The sequence below is a fragment of the Salvia splendens genome, chromosome 11 (genome assembly GCF_004379255.2).
Source record: "Salvia splendens isolate huo1 chromosome 11, SspV2, whole genome shotgun sequence".
Taxonomy (NCBI): Eukaryota; Viridiplantae; Streptophyta; class Magnoliopsida; order Lamiales; family Lamiaceae; genus Salvia; species Salvia splendens.
In genome coordinates, this window is record NC_056042.1 from 1,268,875 (window position 1) to 1,284,357 (window position 15,483).

Consider the following 15,483-nt stretch of genomic DNA (forward strand, 5'->3'; position numbering starts at 1 on the left):
ACCTGGATTCAAAATTTGAGTTATTTAGCAACTACTTTGGAGAAGGAATATAAAAGTGATATCTTTGGTAAGAGAATGTCTTTTGATGTTAATTGTCATGTTGGATTGGAAAATTCTAATAGAATAAGTTAGTGAAAATGTAGGTTCCATTTTTAGTATTTCATAATAATAGATTTTGAGTGAAAAAATTAGTCGAATGTGAGGTCTATATACTAGAAAAAAGAAATAAGTAAATGGTTTCTTAAATGGTGGGCATCCCAAAATGACCAAATGATTCTTTAAATTGTGGATAGAGGGAGTATTAGTGTACAAAAAATTGAGCCTATAACCATCATATAGAGGCTATACAAATCAATGATTGAATCATTATTTGTCACTTATAATTTTTTAGTATTTTTCAACAATTCACACACGGAGTACAAATAGTCAAGCATAACGACAGAATTATGAATTTAAATAATCCGATTTTAAAAATTTAAATAATAATAATAATAAAATATTTAAATTCACATATAACGACATTACAAATTTGGAAAAACATTAGATAATAATTGTCTTAGACAAATCGTCATATTATCAAATTGTTAAAAATTATTCTCACTATCAACTTTATATACTCTATTGATCAATGAAAAATTTGCCTTGATAAATTTCACGTATACTTCATATCTTAGTAAATTTAAGAGTTTTTGGAAATAAACTAGTTCCAAATTGATTTTAATTATTAAAGGTGGAATTAAATATTTTCCGACCCAAAATGCATCGTCCATCATCGTCCACAATGTGAATTTCAAGTCATCCAGACCCAAAATATTTTTGACGCGTTTAAGTCCACCATCGTCCCAAAACGTTTTTCGACCCAAAACATTTTTCGACCCCAAATCCACCGTCCATCATCGTCCACCGTGCGAATTTCAAGTCATTCCAATCCAAAACGTTTTTGACACGTTTCAAGTCCACCATCGTCCCAAAATATTTTCCGACCCAAAGTCCATTGACGGTTTTTCCGACCCAAAATCCATTGACGGTTTTTCCGACCCAAAATCCATCGACCCAATACATTTTCTGAAACAAAATCCATCGTATTGTTGCCATCAAGATCCACGTGTGCTGCTATCATATCCTTACTCTCATCCAAATCATATACTCCAACACAAGTAAAATATATAACACGACGACACAAAACAACAACATGAAATATGCTATGTCCATCCTCGTTTAACTTGTACAGTAAACTATGGTTGTTAAGGAGTAACTTCACCAAGTATTCAACATTTCATGTTTTTGCTGTTATGAAGAACGATTCAGATAAATCCACCAATGCTTCAACATCCATTGTATTCAATTCAACCGCTTTCCACAACATATCCATTAATTTTTAGGCAATATCACAATTCATTGTATTTGAACTCTTCATGTAAGCTAGCACTACAAATATTTAGATGGCCGAATTAAATATTGTTAACTATTCAAAATTGGAATCAAAGTGTAACAAAATAAATTAACCACTTCTTATAGTCTTGGTCCCAAGTCCTTGGCCATTTTCACGAGAAAATGCCAATGGCTTCCGCGCAAGCACTTGCAACGGTGTCTCGCCATTGCCATCTTTAGTCATAATCAATTTGTTGTATCCGTGCACGATCTTTATAGCCAATTCTGAATATATAATACACACAAGCTATTATAATAAAAAACGATAATTATCAACAATTGCTACTCATATTTACCAATGAAGACGACCATACCATATAACTCAGAGTTGATTAATGATGTCAGCAAGTCATCATTCTCTAGTGGGGTCCATGATGTAATGACCGTTTTACGATGAAGAACATTAGCCACATCATCAAATCCTTGCAATGCATCCATATAGAGTGGCCAAACCATTTCATCATCACCCTTAATATTAGGTAAATTTTCATCTTTTTCCAATATTGATTCAACAATTTTAACGTGGCCAGCAGCTGTAGTAAAGTTTAGAGAGTGGTGCACCCTTTTACGTTTTTGACCCCAAATCCACCGTACGAATTTCAAGTCATTCCAACCCAAAATTTTTTTGACGCGTTTCAAGTCCACCATCGTCCCAAAACGTTTTCCGACCCTGAATCCATCAACCCAAAATATATTGTCCATTATCGTCTACTGTGCGAATTTCAAGTCAGTCCAACCTAAAACACGTGCAAAAAAATGTCACTTGTAATGGGACAAATGAAATATTATTTATCATTTTCTGCATTAAAGTTAATTATTACACTTCTTATATCATGTTAATAACAGAGTGTACGGTCACAACTAGGAATTGAACCCTATATTTTTAATAAAATTTACAAAGGTCGATAGCATTCCATTCAAGCATGCGCCTAGGGGTGGGAATACGGATATCCGGTATTGGGTTTACCCATACTCGACCCGATACCCGCCGGGTATTGGGTATCCAATATCCACTTTTATGGGAAAGGGTATGTGATTGAGTATTGAAATTTAAGATAATTCAGGTATTGGGTAATCCGAATGGGTATCGGGAATTACCCGAATACCCAATTTATTATTTTAAGTATTTTTATAAATTAGGTTTAGTCATTTTGGGCTTCAAGAGTTGGGCTAATTTATTTACTAATTATAACTTTCTCTAAACTTAGAGTTGGGCTTCAAGAGTTGGGCTAAATCTCTCTTACTCTAGGTCATTGCTTCTATATTTTAATTAAATGTGTAACTTTTACTATTTTACTTACATAACCAATCCTCATAAATATAATCATGTACTTTAAAATAAAAGTGACCCATTTTTTTATTGTTTTATACTACAAAATAAATACAACATTAAAGATATTAGTCTATTTAAATATTTTCTATAGTTATATAATTATAATGATAATTTGAATTTTTTTTATTAGTTATAAACACATGTAAATAGTCGGGTATTTGGGTACCCGATTCGTCGGGTTTGGATACCCAGGGCGGGTATTGGATCACCCGGAAATATATCGGGTCGGGTATCAGGTGGACATTTTAGATGAATTTCGGGTTTGAGTACCGAGTTTTTTCGGGTCAGGTATCCACGGATACCCGTATTCGCCAATAATTAAACCATAAATTAATACAAAAATCTCATCACCATCATCAGTCGTATATTTATAAATGTTAAGAGCATCAGCAATGGCGCCCGTCCCGGCAGAATTTCGACCGGGAGGCCGAAATTCCGCTGCGGACGTCCGCCATTGTGCATGGTATGCACGGATACGGAATTCCGCCGAGGACACCGCAGTTCCGCGGCGTTACTCGGAATTCCGTCGCGACGGGCGTGCGGACGTCCGCCATTGCATTGACTCCCACGGAGTCCGCGCGGAATTCCCATTTATTGCATTAATTGTGGGAAGTCCTTCGGGAAGTCCTTGGGGATGTCCGTCACTGTGCAGTGAGAAGTCCTTATGACGTGGCAGTGCAGTGGGAAGTCCGTATGACGTGGTCGGAGGTGTTTTTGGGAATGTCGAGGGGAATTCTGCGCCACTACTGATGCTCTAAGATCAAAGACATAAAAACACAATAAGAAGTAGTAAGTCTAGTTTACAAAAAAGCAAAGTGCAACGCAAAAAAGTGATCGGATTGCTTATTCTACTTTTGAATTTGTAAATATAAAGAATTTGTTTCTCTTGAGGAAAATTAACTAAATTGTTAATCTAGGTCAAACAAATAAAATGGACGGTCCACATTTAGAATTATAACTTTGGTGGACAATTCATAATGGTAAAACTTGTCTATTTTTATGGATCGAGGAAGTATTCATAAAACAAAGGCATAGTGGAAACAGACAAAGGAGACTGGTAAAATTCAGCTGGGCTTATGATGGGCTAAATATTTGGAGCTAGAAGTACATATGGGCTTCAGCATATAAACGTACGCAATTACCATAAATTAGTTTAGCCACTTTTCATTTTCTTGTATATTTTTAAATCCTTTTATTTCTTTAATTTAATTCCTAATATTTGTTTTAATAATTTCTTTGAATGAGTGCATGGCTATTTTCCAACTATGTTTCAAATATTTTCCCAATATTTTTCATTTATTTTTCAAATATTACCCGTAAGTAGTCTTAATTGTAAGTTGCGCGGGTTAATGCACAAATAGTAAATATAAGAGAGAAATAGAAAAATAGTAGTAATAAAATTTTATAAATTGAAACTAGAGAAATTTTAATACACTAACCAATGAAAAAATAACACTTTTTTGATGGACGTTGACGGTATGTTTTATGACGGAGTTTAAGCTATAATATGCCTATAGAGAAAATAGGGGCAAGAGGTTTCATTTTTCCATTTTCTACTAGGTTACCTTTTTTTAATTTAAACTACTAAAATTTTTACGTTTTGTTCTCAAATATTAAAATTTATCTGTAAATGATTCTCTTATATTGCTTATAGCATCATAATCTAAAATCAAGACCAAATCTTTACCATTAAATTTTAAAATAAGTGGATGAGATTAAATCTTACGAATTTAAATAAATAGTAGATAAGATATCAACAAAAGGGTAAGGTCGTCGTTCGGTTATCATATCATAATTTTCATGATTTTTATACCAACATAGTGTATTACAAATATCAACACAATGACATGAGTATTTCAACACAAGTACACGGAAATATCAACACAGTTTTATTGAGATTTTACATGCATTATATTGAGATTTTACATGCATAATATTGAAAATTTTTGATGTATTTGTTGATAAAAAATCTGTTTATCAACATATACGAAAACTGAAATAAAAATCATCAAATTTCATCATCTGAACGTCGTCGGAACATATGCAATTGAGATCTCGTTAGAATCCTTATAAAATTACCTTAATTTGATATATTTTTTGCGAAAAATAATTTAAATCGAAAGAGTTACGTAAATTTAAAGTTTTAGGATAATTTTAATTATATAAAATTGACAATACCCTTTAATTTTATTTAATAATTATTTAAATTTAAAATGTAATACACTTGGCATTATATCAACCACTAGATCTCCTAATCTAATGGTTAAAAATTGGTCTTAATTTTAGATTGCTATTAATTAGCAATTGATCAAGTTATTAATTTTATCTTATTTTGTAAAAGATTATGATCAATGTTCTTGTTGGTAGTGTATCAATAATGATAAAACAGTTTCGTTAGTATTCACCAAAATCCTCTACAAAAAAATAAGCTTACAAGTATGTTTGTCACACACAGGCAAAGGTAGTCACTAAAATTAAACCACCTATATCGCCACATCCATAAATTAACCACAAACCAACATCATCTACAACCACTCAACAAGGCGCAACATTACACAAACACGAGAAACAAAGTATCTACTTCTGCCCCAGACAAACTTCCCCTCGACAAATCACCAATCTGTCGTCGCGCGTGGAGAAGTTTCACTGCAATGTATATTAAAAAGAGAGCAGTCGGGACTCGGGCACACTGTCGATCTGTAAACATCTGGATTTACAAAGTTAACGGAGATTTGGAGGGGACCTCACCTTATTAGCAACTGCATCTTCGCTTCCAACCTTAGTCGTAGCATCCAGCCTTTGTGCTTCGTCTGCAAACAAAGGATAAAAAGATTACAAAAACTAAAATATTTGGTTTTCACTATTTCTTATGACAATTGAGTTAGTTACCTGCATCCTCAGGAATGTCAGAGGTCCACAGTGTGAGGTTGTCCCGAAGCAGTTGCAGAATTAAGGTGCTATCCTTGTATGATTCTTCGTTCAAGGTATCGAGCTCAGAGAGAGCTTCATCAAAAGCTTGCTTTGCAAGATGGCATGCCCTGGAACATATAGATAAGGAGTTTGAGATAGATTTAAAGTGACTGAATATTACTATTTCTGAATCAACACTCAACAGTACTGATCAGAAAACGAACCTTTCGGGGGAATTCAGAATTTCATAGTAGAAGACCGAAAAATTCAAAGCCAACCCCAAGAGAATAGGATGCGTTGGAGGCAGCTCTGTCTCAGCAGATTTAGTAGCCAGCTTTAACCAAGTTCAAAAAAGAATAGTAAGTTTAATATAGATGAAGATTTAAGAAAAATGATCTTCTTTAGAAGCACACTGAGATCAAGGTTACCACGTATCCATAATTAGCCATTGTTGTACGATTCTCAGATTAACTTTATATAAGAACATCACTTATGAGTTATGAAAAATAAGAATCAGCAAGCCTTATGCATTGACCGTAAATTGACAAAGACACATGATATATACCTCGTATGCTTTGAGTGACTGATCAGCAACGTCGTTCCTGTCATTACCGGCCTTAAATTCAGCCAGATACCTATAGTAATCCCCTTTCCTGAGAAGGTGAAAGAAATTCAAGTCAACAGCAATGTGAAAATGAAAAAAAAATACTTTGTCAATAACAGATTGTAACCTCTTACATCTTATAGTAAAACACAGTCGATTCACCAGCCGTGCACGAAGGAATAAGATGCTCGTCAACTACTGTCATGATATCGTTACAAATGTTAGTGAGCTCTGACTCAACCTTCTGGCGGTACTCCTTGATCCGCTTGGCATTCTGCTCGTTTCCCCTCGACTCTTCCTTCTGCTCAATTGAGGATAAGATTCTCCACGAAGCTCTTCTCGACCCGATCACATTCTTGTACCCTACAGAGAGCAAGTTCCTCTCCTCTATTGTTAACTCCACATCCATTTCAGCAACCTTTTTCATTGAATCCACCATCTCTGCAAAACCACCCCAAATTTTCCGAATCACCGCACAAATTACTATGTTTATTTCTGTTCAATCAAAACAGTAATGCAAAACAAAACCTCACTAGATCGGGATTATCAAAACACACATAAATTAAACCTTCAATTTCCAAAATTCTAACAGAGCTGCAGCAACATCAAGCAACTCAATTAAACGAGCAGAAATCAAGTGTTTACTACTTCATGCTCATTAAAATTAGAACACAGTTAAACAAATCGCGAATCGCAGACAGAGAGAGATCGATATCGATGCTAAACGAAATTAATACATGTAATCCAAATTTAGTTGGTGCGGGGAAGGGCATACCGTCATGTCGCTCGGCTTGCTCGGCGAGTTTAGCGACGTAGACGGCGGTTACGCGATCTGAAGAGGAAGCCATCGCCGATCCAATAGGATTTGAATTCGCACTATGTTTCCCTCTAGATTTTTGATAACTGGCGAGTGGCCAACGGTTTCCACGGCAGCAAAGGTGGAAAGTAGGAGAAAGTGGAGACTGGAGAGAGAGATGAAAAATACAGTTACCAGAGAGAAATGATTGAGTGTTTGACTGTTGTTCCCTCCTGTGATTTCCTTCAGTTCCCTATGGTTTCTGCTGAAAGTGTGCTGCTTGGACCACACTAGCGATTTTAGCTACGCATGAATGAATACTCCTCCATTCCATTGCAGCAACGGAGGAGTTGCTGCGATACTCCTCCATTCCAATTTACTAGTATTTTCATTTTGAATTGTCCCAAATTATTTCAGTAATTTTTTCAGTTAAAAACAAAATATCTATTCTCAACTACTCCCTCGTTTGTAAAATATTATCCAATTTTACCATTTCAATTTGTCATGAAATGTTGTCTACTTTGTTTTTTTTTTTTTTTCCATTTTTGATAAATGAACCCCATTTTCCACTAAATCATTACACTCACATTCTATTATAAAACTAATACTCCTTCTATCCCATTAGAAATGAAACGTTTTCCTTTTTTGGGTTGTCCCATTAAAAATGAAACGTTTCCTAAAATCGAAACAACTTCCTCTCTACTTTTTTCTCTCTCCTACTTTACTCTTTCTTCATTAACTCACAAAACAACACTATATAAAATCTCGTGCCTGAAACCAAATGTTTCATATTTATTGGGACGAAGAGAGTATATAAATTTAGGGTCTATATTCCACTAACTTTTTTTTTCCCTACTCACTTTATTCTTTCTAATATCTTCTACTTTATTTAACTCAATAAATACTACTTTCTTAAATCTCAAAAAATAGTCGCGTGCTATTGAGCATCTAAAGAAAATAGCTTAAGCTTTAAGGTTTTTTTTTTATTTTTTCGACTTGCATCGATACACTATATCGCTTTTGTGGACGGTGGCAATTATTTAACTAGGACTCTAATTTGATTTGATCATAACACACTATTTTGGTCTACTACATTTATCTTAAATTTTTTTTTATCGCATCTATTAGTATTCACTTCCGGTCATAAACAATTGTTTTGATCCATATCTAATAATTTCATAAAAAATTAACTATTAACTACGTTTTGACTTAATTAATAGTTAAGCATGGACCAGAACAAAATGTGTAGGATTAAAAGTTAACACATTTAATGTATAGAAACCAAATAATACTCTCTTTTGTACAGATATAAAGACACCAAGTTTAAAACTTTAAAATACGATTCATCGTAATTTTTTTTAAAAATCATGAAATATGGAACAAAAACAAAACATAAGCAGAATCATAAACTAACAATAATTTGTTTTTGGTTAGTATAGAAGCTAATGTCAGCATTTAGCTCTGTCATTTTTTTCACCAAAATATCTCCCACAGCTGTAAAAGCTGAAAAAATATTGAAAACAAAATCAAGTTGTAAAAATCACTTATATTTAATGAAAATGAATGAACACCAAAGCAGGCTCCAATCCAAAACACCACAATCCCCAATCCTCTATTCCGCAGATATTTTCTCCTCTCCCGCTATCCCCAAACTGAGAATCAATGGCGGCAGTTCATTGCTGCCTCTCAGTGACCTCCGCCGCCGTTCCCAGCTCCCAAGACTCGCAATCCCCGCCGCCGCAGCCCATCTCGAGGCCGCCGACCAAGATCATTCTGCCGAACAAGAAGCCGGAGAAGTGGTCCACCGGGGTGGCTCCGGGGGAGTACGGCGGCCCTCCCACCACCACCAAGCTCAGAAAGTACTGGGGCGGAGAGCAGGACCCCCTCGCCTCCGATGATTATTTGTGGAATAAGGATTTCATGGATCGCATGAAGAAGCTCATTCAGGACCCTGAGGATGTTTCGAAAGACTCTACCTTTACATCTGTAAAGGTTTAATTTTGCCTTTTTTCTGTGTTTTTAATTTCTGGTTTAATGTTGGCTTGTTTTCGGTTTGTTTGATTATCTGCAATTTGAGTGATTTCTAGCGATTTTTGGGGTTGAGAGAGAGAGAGAGAGAGAGGGTGAGTGGCGCAAGATTGTATCTTTGGATAGTAGTGAATTCATCTTGTTTGTTTGATGTTGGATTGATTATCGCAATTTAAGTGATTATCCCTAATAATTCTTGGGATTGAGAGAGTGAGGAGTTTGTATATTTAGATAGTTGGCCATTCCTAGTGTGTGTGTGTGTGTGTGTGTGTGTGTGTGTGTGTGTGTGTCAGTGAGTGTGAGTGTGAGAGAGAGGCACAAGATTGAATCTTTAGATTGTAGTGAACTCATCTTGTTTGTTTGATGTTTGATTGATTATCGGAAAGTTGAGTGATCCCTAGAGATTCTTGGGGTTGAGAGAGAGAGAGAGAGAGAGAGAGAGAGAGAAAGAGGCACAAGTTTGTATATTTAGATAGTAGGCCATTCTTAATGTGTGTGGTTTTGTGTGTGTGTGTGTGTGTGTGTGTGTGTGTGTGTGTGTGAGAGAGAGAGAGAGAGAGGCACAAGATTGAATCTTTGGATAGTAATGAACTAATTGTGTATGTTGCTGTTCGTTTTATGTTGGATTCATTATCTGCAAATTGAGTGATCCTCTTATGGATTATTGGGGTTGAGAGAGAGAGGGAGAGGCACAAGTTTGTATATTTAGACAGTAGGGGAATCCTAATGTGTGTATGTGTGTGTGAGAGAAAGAGAGTTGCACAAGGTTGTATCTTTAGATGGTAGTGAACTCATAGTGCAAACTATTGTTTGTTTGATGGTTCGATTGAATTAAAGATCTCCTTGTAATGTTAACAGTGCTAGTTTTAGTGTATAAGTTTAACAAGTTTATGTATTGATGTAGTTTGGATCTCTTTCTCAATAGGAGGAGCCTTTTGTTGATTCGTTAGCATTGTATTCTTATTCTTTAGAGTTGGTTTGATGTTCATTTAATTATCTGCAGTTTTTGTGATCCGCACCGGTTCTTGGGATTTGAGTAAGAGGGAGAGAGAGGCACAAAATTGTATCTTTAGATAGCTGTGAACTCGCCGTGTTTGTTATTTTTCGTTAGGTGGTTCGATTGATGGAAGATCTCTTTTTTTTGTGCCTCCCTTTTTTTCCTTTTTAACTCACAGTTTGATTGTAATGTTAACAGTGCTGGTTTTGGTATATAAGTTTAAATCAATTCTTTGTGTTATTCCTGATCGGTGTATGTATTGATGTCATTTGGATCTCTTTCTTAACAGGAGGAGCCGTCTGGATTTCTTAGCTTGAATAGAGTCATGAGCTTGGACAAGTATGCAGATACCGTTTTTCTATAAATCTTTTTTTTCGGGCGAAGCATGTTTATACTTTTTATCGTATAACAATTCTGTGATCTAACTATGCAGTATGGAAGTCGACTTGAGCAAAGAACTAGCAGCTCCTTCTGCATCCGTAGTGGAAGAGCAAGTCGAGGAGCAGGTATTATCCTATCTTCCTTGGCTTTTGTATCTTGTAGTCCTGTATTTTTTGCTCTCTTACCTATCTCATTGAAATGATATTCAGACTGTTAGGACTGCCGGTAGGAAATGGAGACCAGCTCCAACACGTCGTGAGCTAGACAAGTGGGATAGAGCTGCCAAGGCTGCAAGCGGAGGCAGTGTATGTCATATACAAGTTCTTTTACATATGCTTATACGTGTAATAGTATGTGCTTTCGATAGATCACATATTCCTTTTCTTTGCATACAGGATGTCATGCTGCGGGAATCAAGGCGCGCAAGAGGGGATCCCGTGGTTTTGGCTGCTCAGTCGAGGGAACAATATTATAAGGTGCTTAACTATAAAATAAACGATGTTCTTCTGTATTCTTCGTTTCCAGCACTTTGAATTTTATATTTTGCGAATATTTTTTCTTCAGTTGAAAAACAAATTGCAAGTGCTCACGGTGGGAATCGGTGGCGTTGGGTTGGTTTCAGCCTATTTCACATATTCTCCAGAAATTGCAGCAAGGTACCTAAAACGCTGACGTGTATGAGTTTCATAAAGTCTTCTTTAATATCCTATTGCGATGTTTTATTCTCTCGCATCTATTTTACGATTCTTGCACTACAACTATTTCAGCTATGGTGCTGGCTGGCTCGGTTCTTTGGTGTACATGCGAATGCTCGGTAACAGTATTGATTCCATGGCCGATGGAGCAAGAGGGGTTATCAAGTATGTTTCCTGTCTTTTTTCTTGCGCATTATGGTTCCGTGGCCTAATTATAATGTGTATGTTGAGTTGCTGCAATTTATCGTTGCTCGTGCATTGCTGCTACTTGATCTTCATTCGTAACTTGTCGTTGCAGGGGAGCAATGGCGCAGCCTAGGCTGTTGGTGCCCGTAGTCTTAGTGATGGTATTCAATCGATGGAACGGGTAAGGCCTTTTTACTCCCGGCTTTGTTGCTTCTCCCAACTTTTAGGGTATCTCATATTGTTTCGTCGACAGGATTTTAGTGCCCGACTATGGATTCATGCCCCTTGATTTGATCCCGATGCTGGTTGGGTTCTTCACGTACAAGATCGCCACTTTTATGCAGGCGATAGAGGAGGCGGTGAACGTCGCTGCCGGAAAATCCGAAGCTTGATTCAACCTATATGTAGATAGTTATGATAAATTCTTGAGTATGGGAATTGGGAAATAATCTGTAGTTCCCTGCATTATTGTAAATGAAATGATGTGTAATATTTGTTGCAAAAGTAATACTACATTACATCTTATATTTCACTTAGATATCGACTTAGAAATTAGAAAGATTTGCACAATTTATGAAACCGTATATTGTAGGAGTACTAAAATGGTAGCTATGCATATATACTATAATGCCATCTTCTTGATTTTTATAAAGTACCAAAAAAAATTGATATAATATGTGGTACTGTAATTGGATATACTATACTTTTGCGGTATTATCGAATTTCAGTATAATATATAATTTCATACTTATACTAAATCTTTATTTAATTTGTTTTAACTTTTATCTAAAGTTTCAACATAGAAGTGAATATTTCTGAAATTATACATGTTGATAATATAAAAACACCAACTACTATTAACACTACAATTATTTGTTTTCTTCAAGCTTTCTTTCACAAGAGGATGCATAAATAGTTCATCTCCAAATAAAGCTCTCAAGTCTTCCCAAAAGTGGCAAGGAACAATCCATCTCCCAGCTCAGCCACAGCCGCTCGACTAGCCGGTGTTCTGCAGCCCGGCTGCGATACCCTTCATGGTGAGGATGAGCGTGTCCTCCAGCCCCGGGGCGTACTCGCTCGTGGGGTCGAGCTTCACCAGCTCATCAGCCGGCTTGCTCGCGTCCATCTCCATTATCTCCTTTGAAAGATGCGGGCCCACCTTCACGCTGTAGGTGGGGTCACGGATGCGCTTCAATGTGTATATCTGGCTCACGTTGAGGACCGTGATGTACGGGTCTCGGAGCCTCAGCCTCTGCCTCAGGTAGGGGTTTCCCTCCAGTATCTCCTTGTGTCCAGCAACCTGAAACCCGAACACGAGTCAGTGAATGCTCGTCTCTCGAAAAGTCGTTCTCGTTCGCAGAAAGTAACAATCAAGAATCTTGCAATCATACTCGAGAAGTGAATGTACGTCTCACCTTAAGGATCATGTCCTGAGTCGCTTGGTAGTTCGCGCGCAGCTGCTCTCCGAACGGCCACAGATCCTCGGAGACGAGGAGCTTGTCGCAGAGAGCGCCGATCTTGGGGTCGCCATCTCGATCAAGTCGATCGTGACTCTGAAGAACGGCCACCCGTTGTACATGTCTCGGAGCATCTGCAGATTCTTGATGTCTTTGCGGATCGCCTCGGCCCCAAAACCGAGCCAGACAGGGAGATGGAACCGCGTCTTCGCCCTGAGCGACTCTATGCCACCACTCGGTTTTCTCTTAGATGGACGGCTCCCAATGTTCATCCGGCCGTACTCCAGCTCTGGTGTCGCCTGAACAACGGAAGCAACAAGACACACGAAGATTAAATGCAAGTCACGGATAATAGAAAGCGACTATCCAACATACTTACGAGGCGGAAGTATTCAACAAATCGAGGCTCTTGGAAGACGACAGAGCGGTATTCTTTCGTTGCAATCACGGTCATCTCGTCCATGAGCACGCGCCATTCGGGCTTTGGGGCAACCGGGGGGTTCATTCCGTGTTCGAGCGTAGCAGCGGTGAATCTCTGGAGCGTTCTGAAGCATCATAATACATGTTTCAGCAGACATCACAAGAACTTCCCCACATTCCATATCGTCTACTTAGACTAATAACCGAAACATCACGAGGGCTAATTGAGAAGGCGTTAGCTCACAAAACTCCAACAGATCGAAAACAAGAACAGCAGCAATGCAACAACAACCAACTGTATTATCTCCACATAAAACCGAAGCGAAAAACTACACAGTCTAACGAGCAATTCTACATAGACTAATCCTTTAAATGAAAATTCAACAATTTATCAAATCTAAAACATAAACAATCGAAAATCCTCAGAAGTTAAACAGCAATTTAAACTGATTTCGAGTAACAAACTTCTCCATAATTCACCATAATTTGGGGGGAAATATGCTTCAACACATTATAAAACTCCAAGCAAACAAAAAATGTCACTCAATTAGAGAGAATTAGAATCGGAGAACAACATATCTAACCCAACTTCACAATCAAGAACAATCAAAACCCAAAATCCAAAATCCAAGAAATTGTATGAAAAATCCAATCTTTATACCATTTCTCTAATTTCCTCTCCATGCAAATCTCTATATAGTAAGTATTCAACAAGTTATCAAAGTCAAAACATAAACAAACACAGATTCTCAGTTTAACAGCAATTTAAACTGATTTCCAGTAACAAACTTCTCCATACTTCACCATAATTTGGGAGAAAAATATGCATCAACATAGTATAAAACTCCAAGAAAACAAGAAGTGTCACTCAATTAGTGAGAACTGGAATCAGCTAATAACATATCTAACCCAACTTCACAATTAAGAACACAAAACCAGCAAAAAACGACGGCGCCATCTTTTTTAAGGTGGGGCGGCGGCGGCGATTGAATTACGGCGGATTTGAAGCAAGATGAACCCGAGGTTTTATTAATTTATTTGTCATTTTTCAATTGATTTTTTGTTTATTTGTTGTTGTTATTATTATCTTAATCCTCTAAACTAGAAATACACTAAATGAAAGAAGGCCTCTACACAAGTCTCCCGCAAGAGATAGCAATAGAGATCCTAAGAAGAGTCCCGCTTAGAAGCGTTATGAGGTGCACGCACGCATGTTTGTAAATTGTGGCGCGATCTGATAGAAGGGAATGATTTTATGACGTCGTATACTATTCCACCAGGCTTGGTTTTCTCTGATAAAAGCACGTACGTAGTCTGTGATGAGGCCAACAAGCCACTTTTCCGATTCGACGTGCCTACTCCTCATAATAAAAATTCGTGTATAATTGGTTCAGCTAATGGTTTGCTTTTGGTTTGGGATAGAAGCTATGATACTCTTTTTATATTCGATCCAATTACCTCTTATTATAAAGAGCTCGATCCTCTACCTGAACGAGACATATGATTTTTGGATTTGGAGTCAGCAAATTAAGCGGACAATATAAGATTTTATATATTAATCAACATGGATCATATTTTGTATATACTCATCCAGGAAGAGGAGGAGGGTGGAGATATATCTCCGCTCCACCACAGTAGAGCCTTTACCTGGTTTATCATATTCATGACGATAATGCTTTATTTTTCAACGGAAATCTTCACTGGTTAGCACATGATTCCGAGAAGAATCTCTTGATATATTGTTTTGATCTTGAAACCGAGGTCTTCAGTAGTTTTTCACTTTCTAGTGATTTCGATGGTGGGTATCCGAAACTATGTGTTTTGGGAGGCCAGCTATGTTTTTGTCATGTTTCAAAGTTTGAGCGTGCTGTTATTTGGTTGATGAAGGACTATGGAGATGAGGATTCTTGGGTGAAGGAATATACCTTCAATCTTCGATACATGATGTGTTTTTTTTTGTCCACTCAAAATTTTGGCAAATGGCGACTTGGTGTTCACAATGCGATTTGAGGGTCACCTATTTATCTACTCCAAAAGCACTAATAGTACTGTGAAACGTCTGATTCTTCAACGACCCTACTTATATTATTAGAGTTGCGTTAGTGTGCTAACTAATTTACAGTAATAACTAATAACTTTCAATTCTGTGTATTAAAATTATCAACACAAAGACATAATTATATCAAGATAACATGTAAATTTAAATATCAATACAAAGACATAATTTATCAACACAAGAAAGATT

At 37.0% G+C, this 15,483-nt stretch overlaps 2 protein-coding genes and 1 pseudogene across 2 annotated transcripts; 1 reads left to right on the top strand and 2 right to left on the bottom strand.

The window, feature by feature from the left end:
* Positions 1-5,158: 5,158 nt before the first annotated feature.
* Positions 5,159-7,427, bottom strand: LOC121756489 (14-3-3 protein 9-like). Its single transcript, XM_042152046.1, has 7 exons — positions 7,054-7,427; positions 6,413-6,719; positions 6,240-6,327; positions 5,899-6,008; positions 5,654-5,802; positions 5,513-5,574; positions 5,159-5,410 (listed from the first exon to the last, which is right to left on the bottom strand). Exons 1-7 carry the CDS (start codon positions 7,124-7,126, stop codon positions 5,408-5,410), a joined length of 792 nt encoding a protein of 263 aa, XP_042007980.1. The 5' UTR covers positions 7,127-7,427; the 3' UTR covers positions 5,159-5,407.
* Positions 7,428-8,634: 1,207 nt separating this feature from the next.
* On the top strand, positions 8,635-11,897 carry LOC121755994 (protein CONSERVED ONLY IN THE GREEN LINEAGE 160, chloroplastic-like). Its single transcript, XM_042151450.1, has 9 exons — positions 8,635-9,066; positions 10,389-10,438; positions 10,533-10,605; positions 10,690-10,785; positions 10,876-10,956; positions 11,045-11,136; positions 11,248-11,340; positions 11,474-11,542; positions 11,615-11,897. The coding sequence occupies exons 1-9, from the start codon at positions 8,737-8,739 to the stop codon at positions 11,751-11,753; spliced, it is 1,023 nt and encodes a 340-aa protein (XP_042007384.1). The 5' UTR covers positions 8,635-8,736; the 3' UTR covers positions 11,754-11,897.
* A 461-nt stretch (positions 11,898-12,358) lies between these two features.
* Positions 12,359-13,371, bottom strand: LOC121756023 (annotated as a pseudogene).
* Between the last annotated feature and the right edge of the window lie 2,112 nt (positions 13,372-15,483).

What these genes read in the sequence shown, in the direction of transcription:
- LOC121755994 (XM_042151450.1), top strand. Translation starts at nt 8,737, where the DNA reads ATGGCGGCAGTTCATTGCTGCCTCTCAGTGACCTCCGCCGCCGTTCCC. An exon ending in AGAGTCATGAGCTTGGACAA is followed by an intron (nt 10,439 to 10,532) that starts GTATGCAGATAC and finishes CTAACTATGCAG; the next exon opens with TATGGAAGTCGACTTGAGCA. An exon ending in AAGAGCAAGTCGAGGAGCAG is followed by an intron (nt 10,606 to 10,689) that starts GTATTATCCTAT and finishes AATGATATTCAG; the next exon opens with ACTGTTAGGACTGCCGGTAG.
- LOC121756489 (XM_042152046.1), bottom strand. Translation starts at nt 7,126, where the DNA reads ATGGCTTCCTCTTCAGATCGCGTAACCGCCGTCTACGTCGCTAAACTC. An exon ending in ACTGTGTTTTACTATAAGAT is followed by an intron (nt 6,328 to 6,412) that starts GTAAGAGGTTAC and finishes TCACCTTCTCAG; the next exon opens with GAAAGGGGATTACTATAGGT. An exon ending in ATTCTGAATTCCCCCGAAAG is followed by an intron (nt 5,803 to 5,898) that starts GTTCGTTTTCTG and finishes TATATGTTCCAG; the next exon opens with GGCATGCCATCTTGCAAAGC.